The sequence below is a fragment of the Muscardinus avellanarius genome (assembly GCF_963383645.1).
Source record: "Muscardinus avellanarius genome assembly, chromosome: 8".
In the NCBI taxonomy this organism is placed as follows: Eukaryota; Metazoa; Chordata; class Mammalia; order Rodentia; family Gliridae; genus Muscardinus; species Muscardinus avellanarius.
In genome coordinates this window covers 105,696,936-105,715,648 of record NC_137794.1, presented here as the reverse complement: position 1 = coordinate 105,715,648, position 18,713 = coordinate 105,696,936, and the positions used below count along the sequence as shown (strand labels likewise).

Below are 18,713 nucleotides of genomic sequence, written 5' to 3'. Positions count from 1 at the left end.
TCCCACATATCTGGCACAGTGCCTGATGGGAGAGGTACTCTATGAATATTCATTGAACACAGGAATGTGTGAAGCCCTGTTTGTGAACAAGAGCTGACCGTTTGCGGGAGTGTTGGGGAGACACGGGATTCGTGACATGAGCGAGATGATCCCCCACCTGCTCATCTTTCTTGCATCTTAACACTAACAGTTTTGAAAAAAGTGTGAATGAGTGCTACCTAATGTGGCCACTGCACCTGACACACAGTGAGGGGAACAGCCCAGAGATGCTGGAAACGAATGGGCTGGGTGGTGAGAAGGAAGACCTCACAGAGCATCATGGGATAAAGTGAAATCTGTAGGAAAAGTTTGTGCGATGGCCAAAGGATAGTTTTATACTGCTGGAAGGAGTTCTTTTGAAAAAACTTACATTAAGATTCAAAAGAAAGTTTGAAGATGCCAATACATAATTTTCAAGTAACTTTTTTAGAAAGTTAGGAATCAGTAAAGGAGCAGGATAGCATTCAAGCAAGCTATTTTAGTTAATGTAACAGGCAACAAGGGATTTGAAAGGGGTAGGAGGAGCTACCGGGGGAGGAAGAGAAAAAAACTGTCATTCCCTCAGGATTTGCCCAGTGATTGTCATTTCTGAGGCTGGTTTTTTTTTTTTTTTTTTTTTTTTTTTGCAAGTCAAATAAGCCAGGACCATTTTTGACACAGTCGTCTGTGACTTTGAATAAGCTCTAAAGTCTTCAGAACAATGAAACTTACAATATCTGTTTTTACAAAAGGGAAGATTTGCTGGAACAACACCAAGGCAGTGCCCCTCACATTTATTTGGAGTCCCACTGGAGAAATCTCAGCCATTTCAGTTATGTGGAAGAGGACCCATCCAAACGAGAAACTTTTGTTCTTGTTACCTTTTAATTTACCTTTTACGTTGATTTACTTTGAAACAAAAATATTGCTAAAACATAGATATGTGTATGCTTATATATGTATTAATTTTTATTTATTTTTGTATTGTCATTTGACACGGGCTTCTTGTTCTGAAAATACGTCATCTAGAGACTAATCATGCCATAAATTAGGTTTTCATTCTAATTCATCTCCATGGAAGTATTGTTTCTTCTTTGGTTTTAATTTTTGTTTGTTTTTGGTTGAGTAGGGAGCAGGGACATAGGAGAAGATGAAATTGTAGAATTAATTAGGGCTTATCATAAAGGGCTTCTGAAGCTCAGGCACTTCACCAAAGGGCAATTGGGAACCGTTGCAGGGTTTTAATTAGAGAAGTGACATGAAGGATGTTTATGGTGTAAATATTTGTTCTGACTGTGATTTGGACCCTAATCACATTTAGTTCACCACCGTGGAAGGAGAGAATTAGGAAAAAAGAGAAGAGTTTATGAGACTTGTGCAGTAATTAAAAAAAAAAGTTAATGGTGAACTGGAAGAGGTGGTAGGTAGTGGGCGAATTAAAAATCTAAAATGGAATAATAATACAACTTTGTGTTTGCATGCATGAATCTGAGAAGGGGCATGTCTTAGTCCTTTTTCTATAACAAAATACCAGAGGCTGGGTAATATATAAAGGAAAGAGTGGGAAGGTGTATGATCACTGGTGGGGTGTACTCGAATGAGAAGAGGGTAGGTCTGGGGACAGGACTCTGAGAAACCCTAACATTTAGAAACATGATGGAGGAGACATCCTTGTGAAAGAAACGAAGTAGTAGTAAGAGGCCAAGAGGAAGAACAATGATGTGCTGTCAGAAAAGCAAGATGGGGAAAATTCCCAGAGAGAAGGAGCGGGCTATACTATTAGCTAGTAGCGCTGAATTAAGTTGAAAGCTAACATGGCAGATGAGATTTAGCAACTGGGAAGTCATTGCGGTTCATAATATCTCTAGGGTTTTTTTTTTTTTTGAGCAGTGAGCATAGACATTAAAGGGAGAAGGAAGTAGAAAAATAATGAGTATAAATTATTTTTTCTTCCCAAATAAGTACTTGAGAATTTATATAAACATAACTTCACACAGCACTGATTTTTTTTTCAATGAGAAGGAAATCATATTAACCATTTTGTTTTGTTTTGTGTACTAAAGATTGAACAGAGGAACATTCTGTCCCTGAGCTATACCCCAGCCCAATTTTATTTTTTTATTTTGAAACAGGACCTCACTAAGCCATTGAGTCTGACTTCAAACCTGTGGTGGCACATGTCTGTAATCCCAGTACTTGGGAGGCTAAGACAGGAATATCACAGGTTCAAGGACAGTCTCAGCAAGTGTGAGACTCTCATCAATCTAGTAAGACCCTGTTTCAAAATAAAAACAAAATATAGGGCTGGAGATGTAGCATGGAGGTAGAATGCCCCTGAATTCCATCCTCAGTAGCACACAAACACCCCCCAACAAACAAACAAACAAACAAACAAACAAACCTGTGTTCCTCCTGTCTTTGTCTCCCAAGTTCTGGGATTACAGGCATACAGCACCATGCCCATTCGTATTAGCCATTTTTAAAGTAAACAGTGCTCTGGTGTAGTGGCTCATGCTTGTAATCCCAGTACTTGAAAGGCAGAGACAGGAGGATCGCGCAGGTTCAAAGCCAGTCTCTGCAGCTTATTGAGGCTCTCAGCAATTTAGTGAGACTCTGTTTCCAAATAAAATATGAAATAAGTCTAGGGCGTGGCCTGGAGGTAGAAGGCCCCTTAGTTCCATCCCCACTGCCACACACACACACACACACACACACACACACAGAGTAAACAATTCACTGTCAATTTAGTACATTCACAATGTTGTGCAACCACATCCTCTATCTAGTTCCAAATTATCTTCATCACACTCAAAGGAAAACCCATATCTTCTAAGGAGTTCTCACCCTCCCAGGGCCTGAGAACGGCAATCAGGGTTCTGTTTGTATGGATTTCTGTCCTGGATACTTTACACAAATGGAATCCTATGACATGTGACCTCATAGGTTTGCCTGTCTCCCTCCCTCTCTCCCTCCCTCTCTCCCTCCCTCCTTCCCTTCCTTCTTTGTACTAGATATTGAACCCAGGGGTGCTTTACTTCTGAGATACACTTCCAGCTTTTTTTTCTTATTTTTTTCAGGTTTTTTTTTTTTTTTTTTTTTTTTTTGTCTTTTTGGGACCAGGGATTGAACCCAGAGCGCCACACCTGCAAAGCAGGCGCTTTGCCGCTGATCTACACCCCAGCCCCCTTTTATTCTTATTTTGAGACAGGGTCTGGCTAAGTTGCCCAGGCTGAACTTAAATTTAAGTCCTCCTGCCTCAGCCTCTGGAATTAATGGAATTGCTCTGCACTCGACTCTGGTTTCGTAGCTTTGTCAGAGTTCACCTATGTTATATGTATAATATGTATCACTACTCCATTCTTTGTTGTGGCTGAAAACGATTGCGTTATATGGATATACCACAATTTATTCGTCCATTGTTTATCGGCAGGCATTTAGGTTGCTTCCACCTTTTGGCTGTTATGGATAGTGTTTCTGTACATGTATTTATCTGAGTACCTGCTTTTGACTCTTTGGGGTATATCTAAGTGATAGAACCTAATAGTTTTTCCCAACAACACCCAGATATACAGCTAATTGAGAATCCACAGGAATCATTGCACATTGCATGAAAAGTTGACTTAGACATTCCATGTTTTGGATACTTCGTATTCCATTTGTGATAGGACTGGTGAAACCATCATGTGGTAATTAAGTGGCCTATTGAGAGCTAAGTGGTGTATGCATATATAATGCCGGTATATGAGTGAAGATGAGCTCACTATAAACACCTATGAATGTCTCTTTTAAAAGAGAAATCCCCCCTTAGAAGTGGGTCTTGATTCTTATTAGAAGGCATTGCAGGTGAAGAACTGGATAAACTGAGTCCTGCAAGAGCCAGAAGATGGCAATAGGGTGGCATGTCTCATGGTGTTTATTTCTGGAGCATAAGCTGCTTTCTAGTTGGAAATAAGAGAAAGAGACAGAATGACCTAGTGATCTAAGAGTACTTGCGGCCCTGGGTTCATAGATTTTAAAATTAAAATCGCATCGTCAAAATAGCACAGTCAAAATTCGTTTGTACTCATATTCCAGTAGGCACTGACTTATGTGTGTTTAACCTTATGGGATGTATTTCTCCACTTGGAGATACAGAGTAGATGAGAGGAGATTTGGGTCCCACTGCTGACAACCTGGCGTCTCTGTGGCTCAGCTAAGCACTCTTCATAAAATCCAGATGAGCAATTCACAGAGAGGTAGGATGAGGCTTGCATTTTCCCATGAAATTTGTGCTGATTTAGTACTGCATTTGCGCTGTGTCCAAAAGCATCAGTTTTCTCCTGAAGTCTTTCCTTTCCAGGCATCGATTAGAGAACTAAGATTCTACAAGATGTGGCTCTGTGCTCTAATTCCTGAACACTGCCTCCTGAATTGGGAGAGGAAATAATGCCTCTTGTCTGCTAAGTGTTTTATTTATCTGGGCTCATGCAGGCCCTGACAACCAGCAGGAGGTAGATCCATGCTAGCAAAGTAGCTCTAACTCTGAAGTTGGGTCTTTGTCCAATATCTTGGATGCTAGTGGGGCTTTGTCTCACCGGAGCAGGGGGATGATGGTGTTGAGGATGCCCATGGGCTCAGCAGGAACCAGGATTCTGGTGGGCTGTCATCAAGATTCCACAAAGACAGGGAAGGGGCAAAGGGGGGGGGGTCTGTACCTGCCCCATGCTGACCATTTCTAAGTCATAGCACTTCTCATAAAAAGATCCTGGGTGACTTATCAGGAGGACATTCACTTCTCTCAATTACTCTGTATATGGACTTAGTCCACAGTCACTTCATGCCCACTCAAGGATGCATCTTTTGATTCTCCTCACTTCATTTACACCTCCACTGTTCCCTGTGAATTTATCCCTGGGATGGGTGCACTTACTCCTGTTTGTGATGTGTGTCTGTTTCAGGCAGAGAAAGCAGATGGTTTCGTCAACCTGCCTGACTTCACTGTGGAAAGAGCATCGGAATGCAAGAAAAAGCAGTAAGTCACTGGTACCCTCCTCAGGACCAAGAGCCAGGGAGGTTTCCCTTGTGGTGTCCACTGAGGGGTGTGACTTGGGAGTGAGACAAGCCAGTGCTAGAAGCCTGAGAATGTTGACATTTGGGGCTGGTACCTTCACTACTAACAGTAATATTTGCCCTCTCATTTCATTGTGTGGGGTAGAAGGCTTTTTACACCCCCATGGGCTTTTTACAGCATGGGCTGTCCTTGATGGCTGAGTTTGGGATGGAGTGAAAACCAGCTCCCACCCAGGGCTAGCAGGAGGGTCCAGTGTCAAGGTTTTGAGCTTGTAAAGAGATGGACAAGTAGACAGGCAGGGCTTACCAGACAGCGGTGAACACGACAACGAGGCCAGTCTCTCTCAGTTCATGGTACCGTCAACAGCACTGTTGGAAGTGAATTCTCTGAGACGTCTGAGCTGGGGATTGCACCCTGGTATAATTTAATTCCAAAAGGTTTGAGAACTGGCAGAAATAAAGCAGTCCCCAGATCGCAGACCTTGTTCTGCCGAGAAGGAAACAGCCCTACATGTCTGTGACCAGGTCAGGGCTCAGGGGAGAACTGGCTCTGCATTCTGGTCTCCAGACTCTCTGTCAAGTGCTCTTCCCATGATAGCATCCTACATTTTAAGGCCTCTTTATTTTGTTCTCTTTATTATGCTCTCTTTTATCTTTTTTTTTTTTGTACCTTTAATGATCTTTTGCAGCCTTATCAGAAAAGGCCATTTCCCCACTGACCTGTGCTACTAGTTGAGCAATTAGTGGTTTTCTTGGAAGAAAATCGAATTCTTTGCCACTCTGGTCGAGCAGCATGTGTTCCATGATACGTTGGGTGTGTTGATTTTTGTGGTTTGGGGTTGCTTATTTAAAAATAAACTCTGTCCTGCTTTGCAGGACTTCCGGTCTAAATGGTAAAGTGGAGGCGCTTTATTATTTGTTATAGTCAGTGTTTTATATTTTTTCTTTAAACTAAAATCCACCTTACATGCCCCCTTTACTAATAAAAGATGCCTCAAGTAAGGTTTCGGATTGAATTATCACAGGGTGGAAGTTCCATATCTCATTATTTTCCTAAAAAGAAAATTATGCTGTGTATTGAATTTGAATCAATACTTCATTTGAAGGAGTTGATATGAGTATTTTGAAGTGACACCTCTGTGACTCTAAGTTCTAATTTATTTGATCTTTAAAGTAAAGCAGTTAGCAAGTGAAAAGAGAAGGATTTGCTTTTATGTTTTCAGTTGAAATTATTAACTGGCTAAGACTCAGCCTTGGCATGATAAATTGATCATCAATATCATATATGAAATAGGGGCTAGATGATGCATATTATTAAGTACTTATTTTATTATGTTTATTATGCTTATTAAAATATTTATTTATTTATTTACTTATTTATTGCAGTACTGGGGATGGGACCCAGGGGCATTGTACTTCTGAGCTACACCCCCAGCCCTATTTTTTAGTCTTTTTTAAAATTTTTTGAAACAGGGTCTCACTGAGTAGCAAAAGGCCTCGCCAAGTAGCTGAGGCTGGCTGCGAACCGGGATCCTCCTGTCTCAGCCTCCCGAATGCTGGGATTACAAGCATGCACCACCATGCCTGGCTTAAAATGCTTATTGAAAACAGATTTTTTTTTAAAGTTTATAAAGAAAATAGATGATTCCGGAGTTTCTAGTTGACTGAGGAACTAGGCAGACCTATGGATGACTCCTACCACTAGTTTCTGTATGCTTTTTCTTTTCTCCCCTTCCAGTGCCTTCAAGATCAACCATCCACAGATCAAGACCTTTTATTTTGCAGCTGAGAATTTGCAGGAAATGAATGTGTAAGTAGAAGAAATGGGTCAGCCTAGTGCTGATGGGGGCGAGCTTACCTTAGTCAAGCGCGGAGGACTTCGGCCTGGGTACCTGTCTATTATTATTTTATTTCTGTTCCTTTAAGGACTAACTTACTTAGCAGTTATCATATCATCCTGCTCTCATCTCTGGTTTTCGGAAGCATTATGGAGAACTACACATATCACGATGGCTATTTTAGGAAGAAGTGGAAAATTCTTCGGAGGGAACCACTTAGCTGAGAAGAGTAGACAGCAGTCATTATAAGAAAATGTTCAAACGAGAATCAGCATTGCAAGGAGAAAAGCTTGAAAGCATTTTGTAGCCGAACTTGCAACTTTCCACAAACAAAAATCCATCCCTACGGCCTTTGATATGTGCCGTGTGATTAGTATGATAACTCATGGATTCAGCTCCGTCCCATGTGTCACCCTGAACATGTGGTGAAATGTCCTTGCTCCCAGTATATCTCACTAAAACTTTTACATCCTGAGCTTTACGTTTTGTTTGTTCTGTTTAAATAATGTCACTGTCTGCCCACTCCGCCCCCCTGGCGCGAGGCAATGGCTGTTAGTCGAAGCTGTGTCTGAAGCATGAGAGAGCATTCCGTTTAGATTCTCGTAAAGCTCAGTGTCTCTTACCACCTTCACATAACAAAAATACATCTGAGACACCTACTATGCGCTGCATTGCAGCAAATGCTGGGTGTTAGTGATAAATACACACACTTTGACTCTTCATAGAACTGAAAATGTATTTTATTGATGCATGATAATTTCTTAACTCATCTGACCTATGTAATTTTTATTTGCTTTCTTGCTTTAGAAACTTAAGAAAAATATAGCTGCCTTTCATTACACACACACACACACACACACACACACACACACACACACACACACACCTCCTTACAAGGTGCTGCCATAGCAGCCCATCTAGCCAGGAACAATCTTATTTCTTCCCTGTATTTACCTCCCCACCACATCCCTTCAGATGAGGGCAGAATGGCTCACAGAAAATTGGAAAACCCGGTTTTAGACATCGTAAGGCAAGGATTTGACAACTGAGTTCTTCCAAACAAGTCTTGGATGCATGTAGATAGAGAGAGAAGTGGTTTCTACTCTTTCTCCTTTTAGCTTTTTTCTCTTGGTCTTCTCAAGCATCTGGAAAAGAAAAATTTAAGAGCAGATACACAAAAGGAGAGGCTTTTTAACTTTGCTGTGAAAGCACTTTGTGTGTTTGCTTGCATGGGTGGCTGGCCCTTGGTTGCAAGCCCTCTCTCTGGAAGGCAGGAGGTCTTGGCCAGAGGTCCCAGGGGCCTGTGATGGTGAGTGCCAGATTCACTGAGCCTCCAGCGAAGTCCAAATGCGAAGTCCAAATGCTCCTTTCTGATCTTTGGTGGCAGAGAAACTGTGCAGATGACTCCTTGTCCCCAGCATCCCCCTGCCGTCCCCAGCATCTCCTCTCTACAGTACCCTGCGTGCTTTTCTCACTCCTCCTGGGGCTGATTCTTTTCAAAGCAGTTCTCTTCTCCCCATCTAAGGATCAATGAAACTGAGCTTCTGAGATAAATGATTAGTCCTAAATATCTCATAACCTACGAAAGTTTTCCTCAGTTTATTTTAACCAATAAAAGGCAATATCCTTACCTGCTTATCTGAATCCATTATATTCAGGCAGATTTACTGTTTATTTTATTTTTATGTTTTTGCAGTACTGGGAATTGAACCCAGGGGCATTCTACCTCTGAGCTACACCCACAGACCTACTGTTTATTCTTTATTTTGAAACAGGGTCTCACTGTGTTTTGGAGGGCCTAAGTAGCTGAGGTTGGCCTCAAACCTGTGATCCTCCTGTCTTAGCCTTCCAAATGCTGAGATTACACGCGCGCGCCACCACATTCAGCTCAGATTTACTCTTTACATCACATACCAGAATTATTTAGTTCCCCACCTGGTCACCTTACCACCCACCCTGTTTCTGTTCACATTTTCAGTCCTTTTTTTTCAATTTTTTTTTTGTTCTCCATTTGTAAGAGCCTCCTGAATGGCTAGCCATGTTTGATGAGTATTGGCTACAGATAGGATCCATGGACTCTAATGGGCTGGTATTATATTAAAGCCAAGGCCGAGATCTTGAATGCTTATGCTATACAGAGCTATTAATTTTATTTGAAATTCTGTTAGCATTCCTCTTTAAAACTTACAAGCAAGATAGACATGAAATCTGAACCAAAGCTATTCTGACCCTCAGTTTTAAACTTCTCTAGTGCCATGCATGCTTGAAAATTGCTCACCTGGGCCCATTCTGTCTATACCCAATAGATCACGATTTTTAATATTTATCATACTGCTATTGAATTTTGGGGGATAGAAATGATTTTTCTAAAGCCAATATTACATAATCTCTCTGGGCCACCGAGTGAACTTCTCTCTGCTGCAAGGGAGATGCAGAGAGGGGAGCAGGGAGGGGAGGCCCTGGGGCGATGGGCTGTTTTAGACTTTCATCTCCTTGGGGAATTGCACTCCTGGGTGGTGACACTCCTCATAGAACAATGAAAGGAAAGGTAATTGAATTTAATAGAACCTTCTCCTTTTCTGCTGAGACCCTCAATTTATAAGTACACAAGGATGTGCAATTAAGGCCAAAGGAAGAGCTGGTTTCTAAGCAAAGGCAGGAGGTTGCTGCTTTCTCCGATTGTTGGTGGGGAAGAACGCGCCTGTTGTGCACGCTGATTTCCTAACGCTTGAGTGGATTCAACACACACACATTCGCATCAAGTTAATATACAACAAACTCCCCGAAAACATCTGTTACCTTTTTCAAATGTAAATATAAGTCCTCTTGTGCATTCATCTAAATAGAAGGTTTTGTACCTTCATGAGGTTTAAAGAAAAGTTCTTAGCAAGGGAGGTTCTGTACACTGGTGGGTTCTAGAAAGGGCGTGGTCAAACAGGGTTCTGGACAATTAATCGTCAGTATGTCACACAGGTGACTCATGATGCCAGGAAAAAGGACCTGCTTTGGGTAAGGGCTAAAAGGAATCTTTTCTTTATTGTCAATATTCTTCCATTTTGCTCTATTTCCATGCTCTGGAAAGGGGCTCAGAAATGCCTTTTCTTGACGCAGGAACTCTCATTTAAAAATTATTTTTTTATTTTGTTTCCTTTTAGTTTTGCTATTTCACTTTTACATGATTTATTTTTTTGAGAAGGAAGGCCAGCTTATATATATTTATGAAACCAGGTATAATTTAAGAGCTTATTAAGGTGTTTTTAAAACTGAATTGAATTGTGGCTTGTAATCTCAGTATACAGGGGGCTGAGATTGGAGGATCGCAGATTCAAGGACAGACTCAGCAATGTACTGAGATTCTCAGCAAGCTAGCAAAACCTCCTTTCAGAAACAAAAAATAAAAAGGGCTGGGGCTGTAGCTCAGAGGTAGAATGCCATTTTTTTCAATCTCCAGTACAAAAAAAAAATCATGCAATTTATTGTGCTTTTATCTGATCAATGCTTTATAGTGTAATTTAAAATTTTTCTTTTAGTTAAGTAATACACAAAACATTATTGTAAAAAAGTAAATAATGCATGAATAGAAAAAAAGAGTTTCCACACTCCAGCGAAACCTTCCGACTCAATCTCTCTTCTGCAGGCTCCTCAGTTTTGCTAGTATGATGTATATCCTTCTTTTCACTTTTCAGTGCATGACAATTCATGAACATACTCACATATATGTTTTTAAAGTATATTAGAACAGGTTAGACATATTGTTCTACACCTGTTTCATTTCAATAATATGTTGGGATTTTTCCAGGTCATGATAAGCCCTTCCTTCTTCAGTCTTTTGTTAGCTTCGTGATAACGTTTATCAGTAGAATCAATCATAATTTATTTCTCCCTTTTTTATTAGTGGGTAGGATGTGTTGTTTTAATTATTTTCTTTTTTTCTCTTATAACCTTCTGGGCAGTTAACATTTTTCACATTTGTGTGCATGAAGTTGTGATTTTATAAAATAGATATTTATAATTATAATTACTGGACAAAGGGACTATATATTTAAGTCTTGAATACTCTCAGATTGCCTGCTCAAAATCAGCTATGTGAATTTTCATGTTTAACTTAACATTGGTTGAGAATGTTCATTTTCCATTTTAACCCAAGTACTAAAGACCAACCGTATTTAAAAAATTTTTGCTAATTAGAAGTAATTTTTTCCCTGTGTTTAGATATGCATTTCCCAAAATGTTATCAAGGCTGAGAATTATTTTCTATACATGTGTTAGCTATTATATTTTTTGTGGTTTTCTATTTCTTTGTTTTGCTATTATTTCATGGGAACTTGATAAAGTGTTTGGGCTCCTGTGGCCTGGGTCCTGCACGGTCCAGTCTTCATCGGCCAGTAGAGAGCTTGGGTTTTTCATGGTGCTTGAAGGAGGGGGCTTAAAAGAGACTGGGTTCATCTTCCTTCTTGTGGAAAATCAATCTTCCTTCCTCTCTTTCCTTCTTTCTCTCTCTCTCTCTTTCTCTCTCTCTCTCTTTCTCTCTCTCTCTCTCTCTCTCTCTCTCTCTCTCTCTCTCTCTCTTTCTTCCTTTCTTTCTCCTATTTTTATTTCACTTTTAAAAATATACTTTTAGCCAGGTATGATGATGGCCGCTTGTAATCCCAGTACTTGGGAGGCTGAGACAGGAGAATCACAGGTTCCACAGTCACCTGCAGCAACTTCAACTTAGACACTGTTTAAAAAAAAAAACAAAAAACCAAACAACAAAAACAAACAAAACAGGTATGGGGATGGTGCTTGGAGGTTGATTTTCCCTGGGTCCAATCCTCAGTACACTAAATAAATAAATAAATAAATAAATAAATACATACATACATACATAAATACATAAATACATAAATACATAAAATTTATTGGTGCATTATAATTATACATCATAATGAGATTATGAGTGATAAAATCGTACACAGCACCCGGTGTGTGCTCCTCTGCATCCCACTTTGCTCCCTCTTCCTCCCTGTACCTGTTTCTGAGATTAGAGTTGATAATTTCATATATGCACACAGCATGACTTGAACTGGGTCTTTCATCAAATCTACCTCCCCTCCCCCACCTCCCTCATGTAATCTCCTTCCACCATTGTACTAGAATTTCTCTTAATTGATCTAGTCTCTTTTGTTTTTTAATTTCTCTCTAACTTCCACCTATGAGAGAAAGCAAACAACCCTTCACTTACCGAGACTGGCTAATATTACTTAGTATGAATCCTCCAGTGCTCCCCATTTTCCTGCAAGTGGCATGATCTTGTCCTGTATAGCCGAGTAAACTTCCGTTGTGCGTATGTACCACAGATTCACTATCCATTCCTCGGTTGACGGACACCTAGGCCCATTCCATAATTTGGCTATTGTGAAGTGTGCTGCTACAAACAGAGACTTACATGTATTACTATAATATTCTGACCTCAGAGAAGTGGTATATCTGGGTTTATTTTAAAAAACCAACCTTAGTATACTTTTGTTAAAAATAATGCATGGAGCCAGATCATGGCTGGTTGAAGACTGGGTGAGGAGTTCTGGGTAATGGGTGACTGGAGGTCGGGAATGTGCAGTATTGATGCCACGGTGTGAGTGTAGCGTACTGAGTAATTCGTGAGGCGTTGGAAGACGAGAAGAATTGAAAACTGTAAATGGACCCATAAACGCAAAGCATTGTTGTTATTTTGCTGATATTGATAGACTTAGGTCAGTGTTGGATACTCTGGTTTCTAAAAAATGAATACATGATATGACTATTTAAAATGACAGAAAACTCAAAATAAATAAGGAGCAAATCACTGAAGTATCAGCTGTCTCAAAACAACATTTTCCCTTTAAGTATAAAATTATAAAAGTAAGAATACATGAAACAGGCCCATTTTGTTTTTTATCTTTTACAAATTTGTGTTTTGAGCCGAATTCGGTGGCACCCACCTGTAATCTCAGTACTTAAGAGGATAGCAGTTTTGTGTCCAACGTGTAGTAACTTAGTAATTCCTCATTTAAAAATTAAAAATAAAAAGGTTGGAGGTGTAGTTCAGATTCAGAATGCTCCTGGATTTCATACATAGTATCACATAACAGGACACAAAATAAAATTGTGTCTTAGAATGTGTTCCTGACTAAAATCTTGAGGTAGAACTACAGTGGCCTGAGGTTGTAAGCCAGAGTTGAGTTACTTAACATTTGTCTAGGAGAAATCAGTAGAAGAGTGTACATTGTCAATTTTTACCTTACGTACAATTTTTTAAGGAGTTGAAAATTTCCCCAGTTTAGAAATATCTGTCAAGTTCTATTCTGACCTTTTACTGATAGACACAGAGATGTTCCTGGTTTAAAAATGGATAGTCTTTCTGGGTGTGGTGGCACACGCTTGTAATCCCCGCACTTGGGAGGCTGAGACAGGAGGATTGTGCAGGTTCGAAGCCAGCCTCAGCTGCTTAGTGAGGCTCTCAGCAACTTAGTGAGACCCTGTATCCAAATAAAATATAAAATGGGTCTGGGAGTATAATCCAGAGGTAGAAAGCCTCTGGGTTCCACCCCTAGTACCACCAAAAAAAAAAAAAAAAAAGCCGGGCGTGGTGGCGCACGCTTGTAATCCCCGCGCTTGTGAGGCAGAGACAGGAGGATCATGCAGGTTCGAAGCCAGCCATGCTAGCGTCAGAGACCCTATTTCAAAAATATAAAATAGGTCTGGGAGTGTAGCCCAGAGGTAGAAGGGCTTCCAGGAACCCCAGTACCACCACCACCAAAAAAAAAAAAAAAAAAAAAAAAACAATTGAATAGTCTATTTTTTTCTGACATTATTAGGAGTGATAGAAAAATGGCGTTAATGGGCAAAGGGCTAAGTTCCTTGGCAAATGTTTTGAGGGTTGCTAAAAATTGCAAATGCAAGATTCCAGGAGAAGTTATATTTGTTCATCTATTTAGAACTTTTAACCTAGCTGTCCACCTTAGCCAAATGGATAACAGCCTACCTTACTTATCTCACGGTGCATATCCCGAGTAAGGAAAATATTGTAAAATCAGAGATCTTATGTTTCCGTTTCACAAATTTATGCTCTTTCTGGCAATATTCAGACTAACGGTTGAATTAGGACTTAATTTCATTATGAATCTGGGACGAAACCCTGCTTCGGGGTCTGGGGGGAGGCGAATGGGAAGGATTCCAAGATCTTTGGTCTAACATTTCCTTTCCTTTGCCTCTTAGGTGGTTAAATAAGCTCGGGATCGCTGTAGTCCATCGGGAATCCACTACCAAGGATGAAGGTGGGTGCTATTTCAAATTTCTGAGCCAGAACAGGAGAGTAGGATGGGATAGGATGAGAAAAAACAATGTCAAGTTCTATGTTTAGTCTGATTTTTGATGAAACCTAGTTTGGCATTAGGAGTGATCGGAGACAAGACAGATTCACAGACTCGCCGAAGTGGAATAGAGCTTCCCAGGCCGGCTAGGATGATTTCACACCTGCCCACTCGCCAGCCGCCTCGGCTGCACTGATAGCTCAGACAATTGCCAAGGAAAATGGTTCCCTGCTCCACTTACTGAATTCTTACTCATGCACTCAAGCTTGTCTTGATCCAACCAGGTAATTTCCATCTCACCATTTCCTCTGATGGTTTAATATTTCCACCAGATGCGCGCTAAGACTAGTTATCTGAGATTGTCCTAGGAACCTGAAAGTCAGATTGGAACACAGGCTATAAAGCCACAGGAGTTTAATTCTTCTTGATGATACAATTACTCCTTTGAGTGGAGAATTTAGATGCCAGAGCCACAGCGCTGATACTATTCATGAAATGCTCAGACTTGACCACATGAGACTTGGGAATTTGGAAGTAGGAAGTTTCTTACTTTTTATATAAGATATGATCATAACATATTAAGCCGGGCGTGGTGGCGCACGTTTGTAATCCCAGCATTCGGGAGGCTTGAGACAGGAGGATCTCGGTTCACCGGCAGCCTCAGCTACTTAGTGAGGCCCTTTGCAACTCAGCGAGACCCCGTTTCCAAATAAAGAATAAAAAATGGGGCTGGGGGTGAGCTTGGAGGTACAACTGGGTTTTAGCCTCAGTACAGCAAAAAAAAAAAAAAATTAATTTAGAAACTGAAAAGTGGCCATGTGACGGAAACAATGAAGGAGTCCAGTAGAATGTTGTGAAATTGGTGTCCTTGTTCCCATACAGTAAGCCCCTAGGCTGGGGAGGGCAGAGCTATGTAAGAAGCCTCTTCTCATCCTGGTATTTAAGTCCTTCCATGATAAGACCCTTGGAATCTTTAAAAGCTTTGCATTCCCCTGTATCTTTCGAGGTCTCCACACCCATGGCTCGGCCAGCTTGCTCCTGCTGCTGCTCCCTTCCTTCTCTGTGCTCTTGTTGATGGTTTAGTTTCTGGCCAGTTTCAGCTCACTGAGATCATTATGATTCCTGTTATGAAATGTCATCACTACTACTGATATTTTGCTCCCTTAGTATATGACTTACACCCTCTCAGATGAATTCTTTTGTTTTCCCCGGAGCTCTGGTCCATCCCCTTTCTGCATCTCAGATGCCCTTTGGGGGCAGAAGCTCTGAGGGCCACTGTGTCTTCCTCTTAAGTCATCCCTTTGTGTTAGGTAGCTCACTCAATTCGTGCTTTCCGAATTGGACTGGAACTTCAGTAGCCAGATGGAGAAGAACCTCGGCTCATGCATTATGGAGGAAGCGGTGCCAGCGCGGAAGCACTAAGCATTCTCGTTTGTGTTTTAGAATGTTACAGCGAAAGTGAACAGGAAGATCCCGAAGGAGCTGCAGAGACACCACCGCCCCCTTACTCTCCCGCCACTTCCTCTCCGTTGGTACGTACAGACGTGAGCAGTGTCTTGGTCACGATCACATGTGTGACATCACTTCTTCCAGTTAGGTTGACACTATCTTGACGGATAAAGATATTAGACTTGGCTAAATTAGGGTACCTGCCAAAGGGCAAGAGCGGTTCTGAGAGTGCAGATCTGGAGCCTTCTCCGCTGCTATGACAAACAGGACACTTACCTGTGACCCAAAGATGCATCCTGCTCAGAGGATGCATTCAAATGCAAAGGCTTCTAAGTGATGGGCCAGTGCTCGCACAAACTCGCTTCACATGTTTCTGGACTTTACTTGTTCTCAGCAGGAATTGAACATTTTTTTGTCTAGGTGCCTGTACCAAAACAATGCAAAAATGAATTTAAAGGGTGTCTAAAATAGTGTAAAAAGGAAAGTAGCATTAGAAAGATAGGTTAGTGCATTAAAAGTACATGTAGAAGCCAGGTGCAGTGGTACATGCCTATAATCCTAGTACTTGGAGGGCTGAGACGGGAGGATCACAGGTTCAAGGCCAAAGCATGATAACTTAGTGTGACCTTGTCTCAAAATGAAAAATAAAAAGAGAATGGGAGTGTATCTCAGTGAAAGAATGCCCCTGGGTCCAATCTGCGGAAATACACACACACACACACACACACACACACACACACACACACACACACTTATGTGGAATTATTTATGTTTGCCTAGGGAGGAATCCAAATTTGATTTGAAGTATGAGATGAATCCATTATTATTTATTGCTACTAAGCTTCAGAGAATTGCTTTATATTTGGATGGATGGCGCCTAGAAAGTTTCAGGCAAGGATCAATGGGGAAGTTGAGTTAGACTTTTATTTATTTATTTATTTGATTGATTTACATTTTTGGTGGGGAGATTGAACCCAGGTGTTCATGCACACTCAACACCTGCTCTATTATTGAGCTACACCGTCAGCTAGATTTATGAATATCATGACTATTACATAGTACCAGGACGTATGTAAATGCTCTACATATATGATCAGTCAGTCTTCAAACAGACTTGAGAAGCAATATTATTTAATTTGCATTTCACTGATTACTATTGATGCCAAACAGCTTTTCATGATCTATTTGCCATTTGAATTTTCTCTTCTGTGAAGTGCGTCTAAGCTTTTGTTCATTTTAAGCTGTCGCTTTTTTCTACTTCTCTTTTTTTCTTTTTGATTTATAGGATTTTTTAATTTATTATTGTCTGTATTCAAACAATATATATTGATCACATTTAACGCAACAGATAAAAATATATATCAGGTAAAAGAGAGCAAATGTAACTTTCAATTTTTAAAACTCATGGTTTCTCTTAGTAAATAGATGTTCTTGAGTTTAAGGTGTCAGATTTGTCCATCACTTAATCATTTTAATATATCACAATTTATCCATTGTGGTTAATATCTTTTATTTATGATTTTAACAAAAAAAACTTGTTTCCTATGCTGAGGTCCTGAGGAAGTAGTATTACTGCCTTAATTTTATGGTTGAGGAAACAGGATTTGAGATATGGACTGGCACATTCAGACTACCAGAAAATATGGTGCCATGGTGGAGATCCCAGTTGGTCTGACTTTCTGGGATATGTTCTTTCTATTGCCCTATGACACTTGTCCATTTATGAGCCCAACACTCAGGAGATGCTTGTTAGGAAACAAATTAGAAAAGGGATGTTTATGAGACCATCAAGTTAGGTCACTACACTCAGAAGATTCCTTAGGGTTTTCTGAATCATCAATCTAATACTATTTCTTAAGTTATAAGTTAATAATTTTTACAGTCCTTGAAAGTTATAATTTTCTAAGAAAATCTATTGGAAAACAGACAAATGTTGAATAGACTTTAAATTCCCCTTAGCAACAGAATATGTTCTTCCTGCTCACATATTTTCCAGGCAAATTTTGTTTGTATTTTCTCTTGTTTTTGAAGAGAAGATTTGCAAGGCACTTAGTTAAATGACATTTAGGCATTTTATTTAATAAAATTTTAAAAAATATTAGTAATTTTTTTCAGTGTACAAATTTTTATAGTTTGGCTCAATATAATATAAACTAGCCATGAATTAGATATGCAAGACTAAGACAGAAATAGTGATTTTTAAGTTGTTTCTTTAAAATATGGGGCAATGAATTTTCATTTTGCAAGAAAAATTATCTCAAAAATTTTGTCTTGAAAAATTTTAATATTCATTTATTCTAGTTGCCATAAAGATAAACAGTAAAACTTCAACACCAGTTAGGATTTCTGCTCCTAATGGGCTAAACCACATTCCACAAGAGAATAAGAGATGCTTTAGGATCCTCCCTTAGTGAAGAACAGGTTTGGGTTCATGATTTTTCACTGTAAGAAGGGTACTTGGTATTAAAAGTGAGAAGAACATTTATTTATTCTTAAAGGAATTAGAAATAAAGATTTTTTGACAGACTTTATTAGAAGGCTCAAAATAGATGGAGTTAAGTTTCACTTTGAAAGATGATTTGTAGAACCATTATTCAAAATTTATTGATAGTCACAAAAGAGCCAAAAGGAACCAACTTCATTGATTATTTCAACCTGACAATTTTCAAGTTACAAAGTAATCTAAGACCTATAAACATTACTGAAAATCTCCTTCATCAATATTCTTCTAAGTTTAATTTTTTTTTTTTGGTGGTAATGGGGGTGGAACCCAGGGGCTTTCTACCTCCAAGTTATACTCCCAGATCTATTTTTTATATTTTATTTGTAAACAGGGTCTCACTAAGTTGCTGAGAGCCTCACTAAGTAGCTGAGGCTGGCTTCGAACCTGTGCGATTCTCTTGTCTCAGCCTCCCAAGCTCAGGGATTACAAGTGTGTGCCACCACGCCTGGCCCAAGTATAATTTTTAAGAAATATTTTCTAATACCCTGATCTGTGCTTATATACTTTTTATTCACTTAAAAAGTA

General features: G+C 39.9%; 1 protein-coding gene across 1 annotated transcript in view; it reads left to right on the top strand.

The window, feature by feature from the left end:
• The window catches only part of IPCEF1 (interaction protein for cytohesin exchange factors 1), a gene marked incomplete at its 3' end in the record, with an annotated part of 70,016 nt that overhangs the window by 19,093 nt on the left and 32,210 nt on the right, over positions 1 to 18,713 (top strand). The window contains exons 3-6 of the mRNA XM_080700151.1: positions 4,956 to 5,029; positions 6,806 to 6,877; positions 14,142 to 14,200; positions 15,680 to 15,768. Coding sequence (XP_080556277.1) covers positions 4,956 to 5,029; positions 6,806 to 6,877; positions 14,142 to 14,200; positions 15,680 to 15,768 — 294 coding nt within the window. The remainder of the gene's footprint in view (positions 1 to 4,955; positions 5,030 to 6,805; positions 6,878 to 14,141; positions 14,201 to 15,679; positions 15,769 to 18,713) is intronic.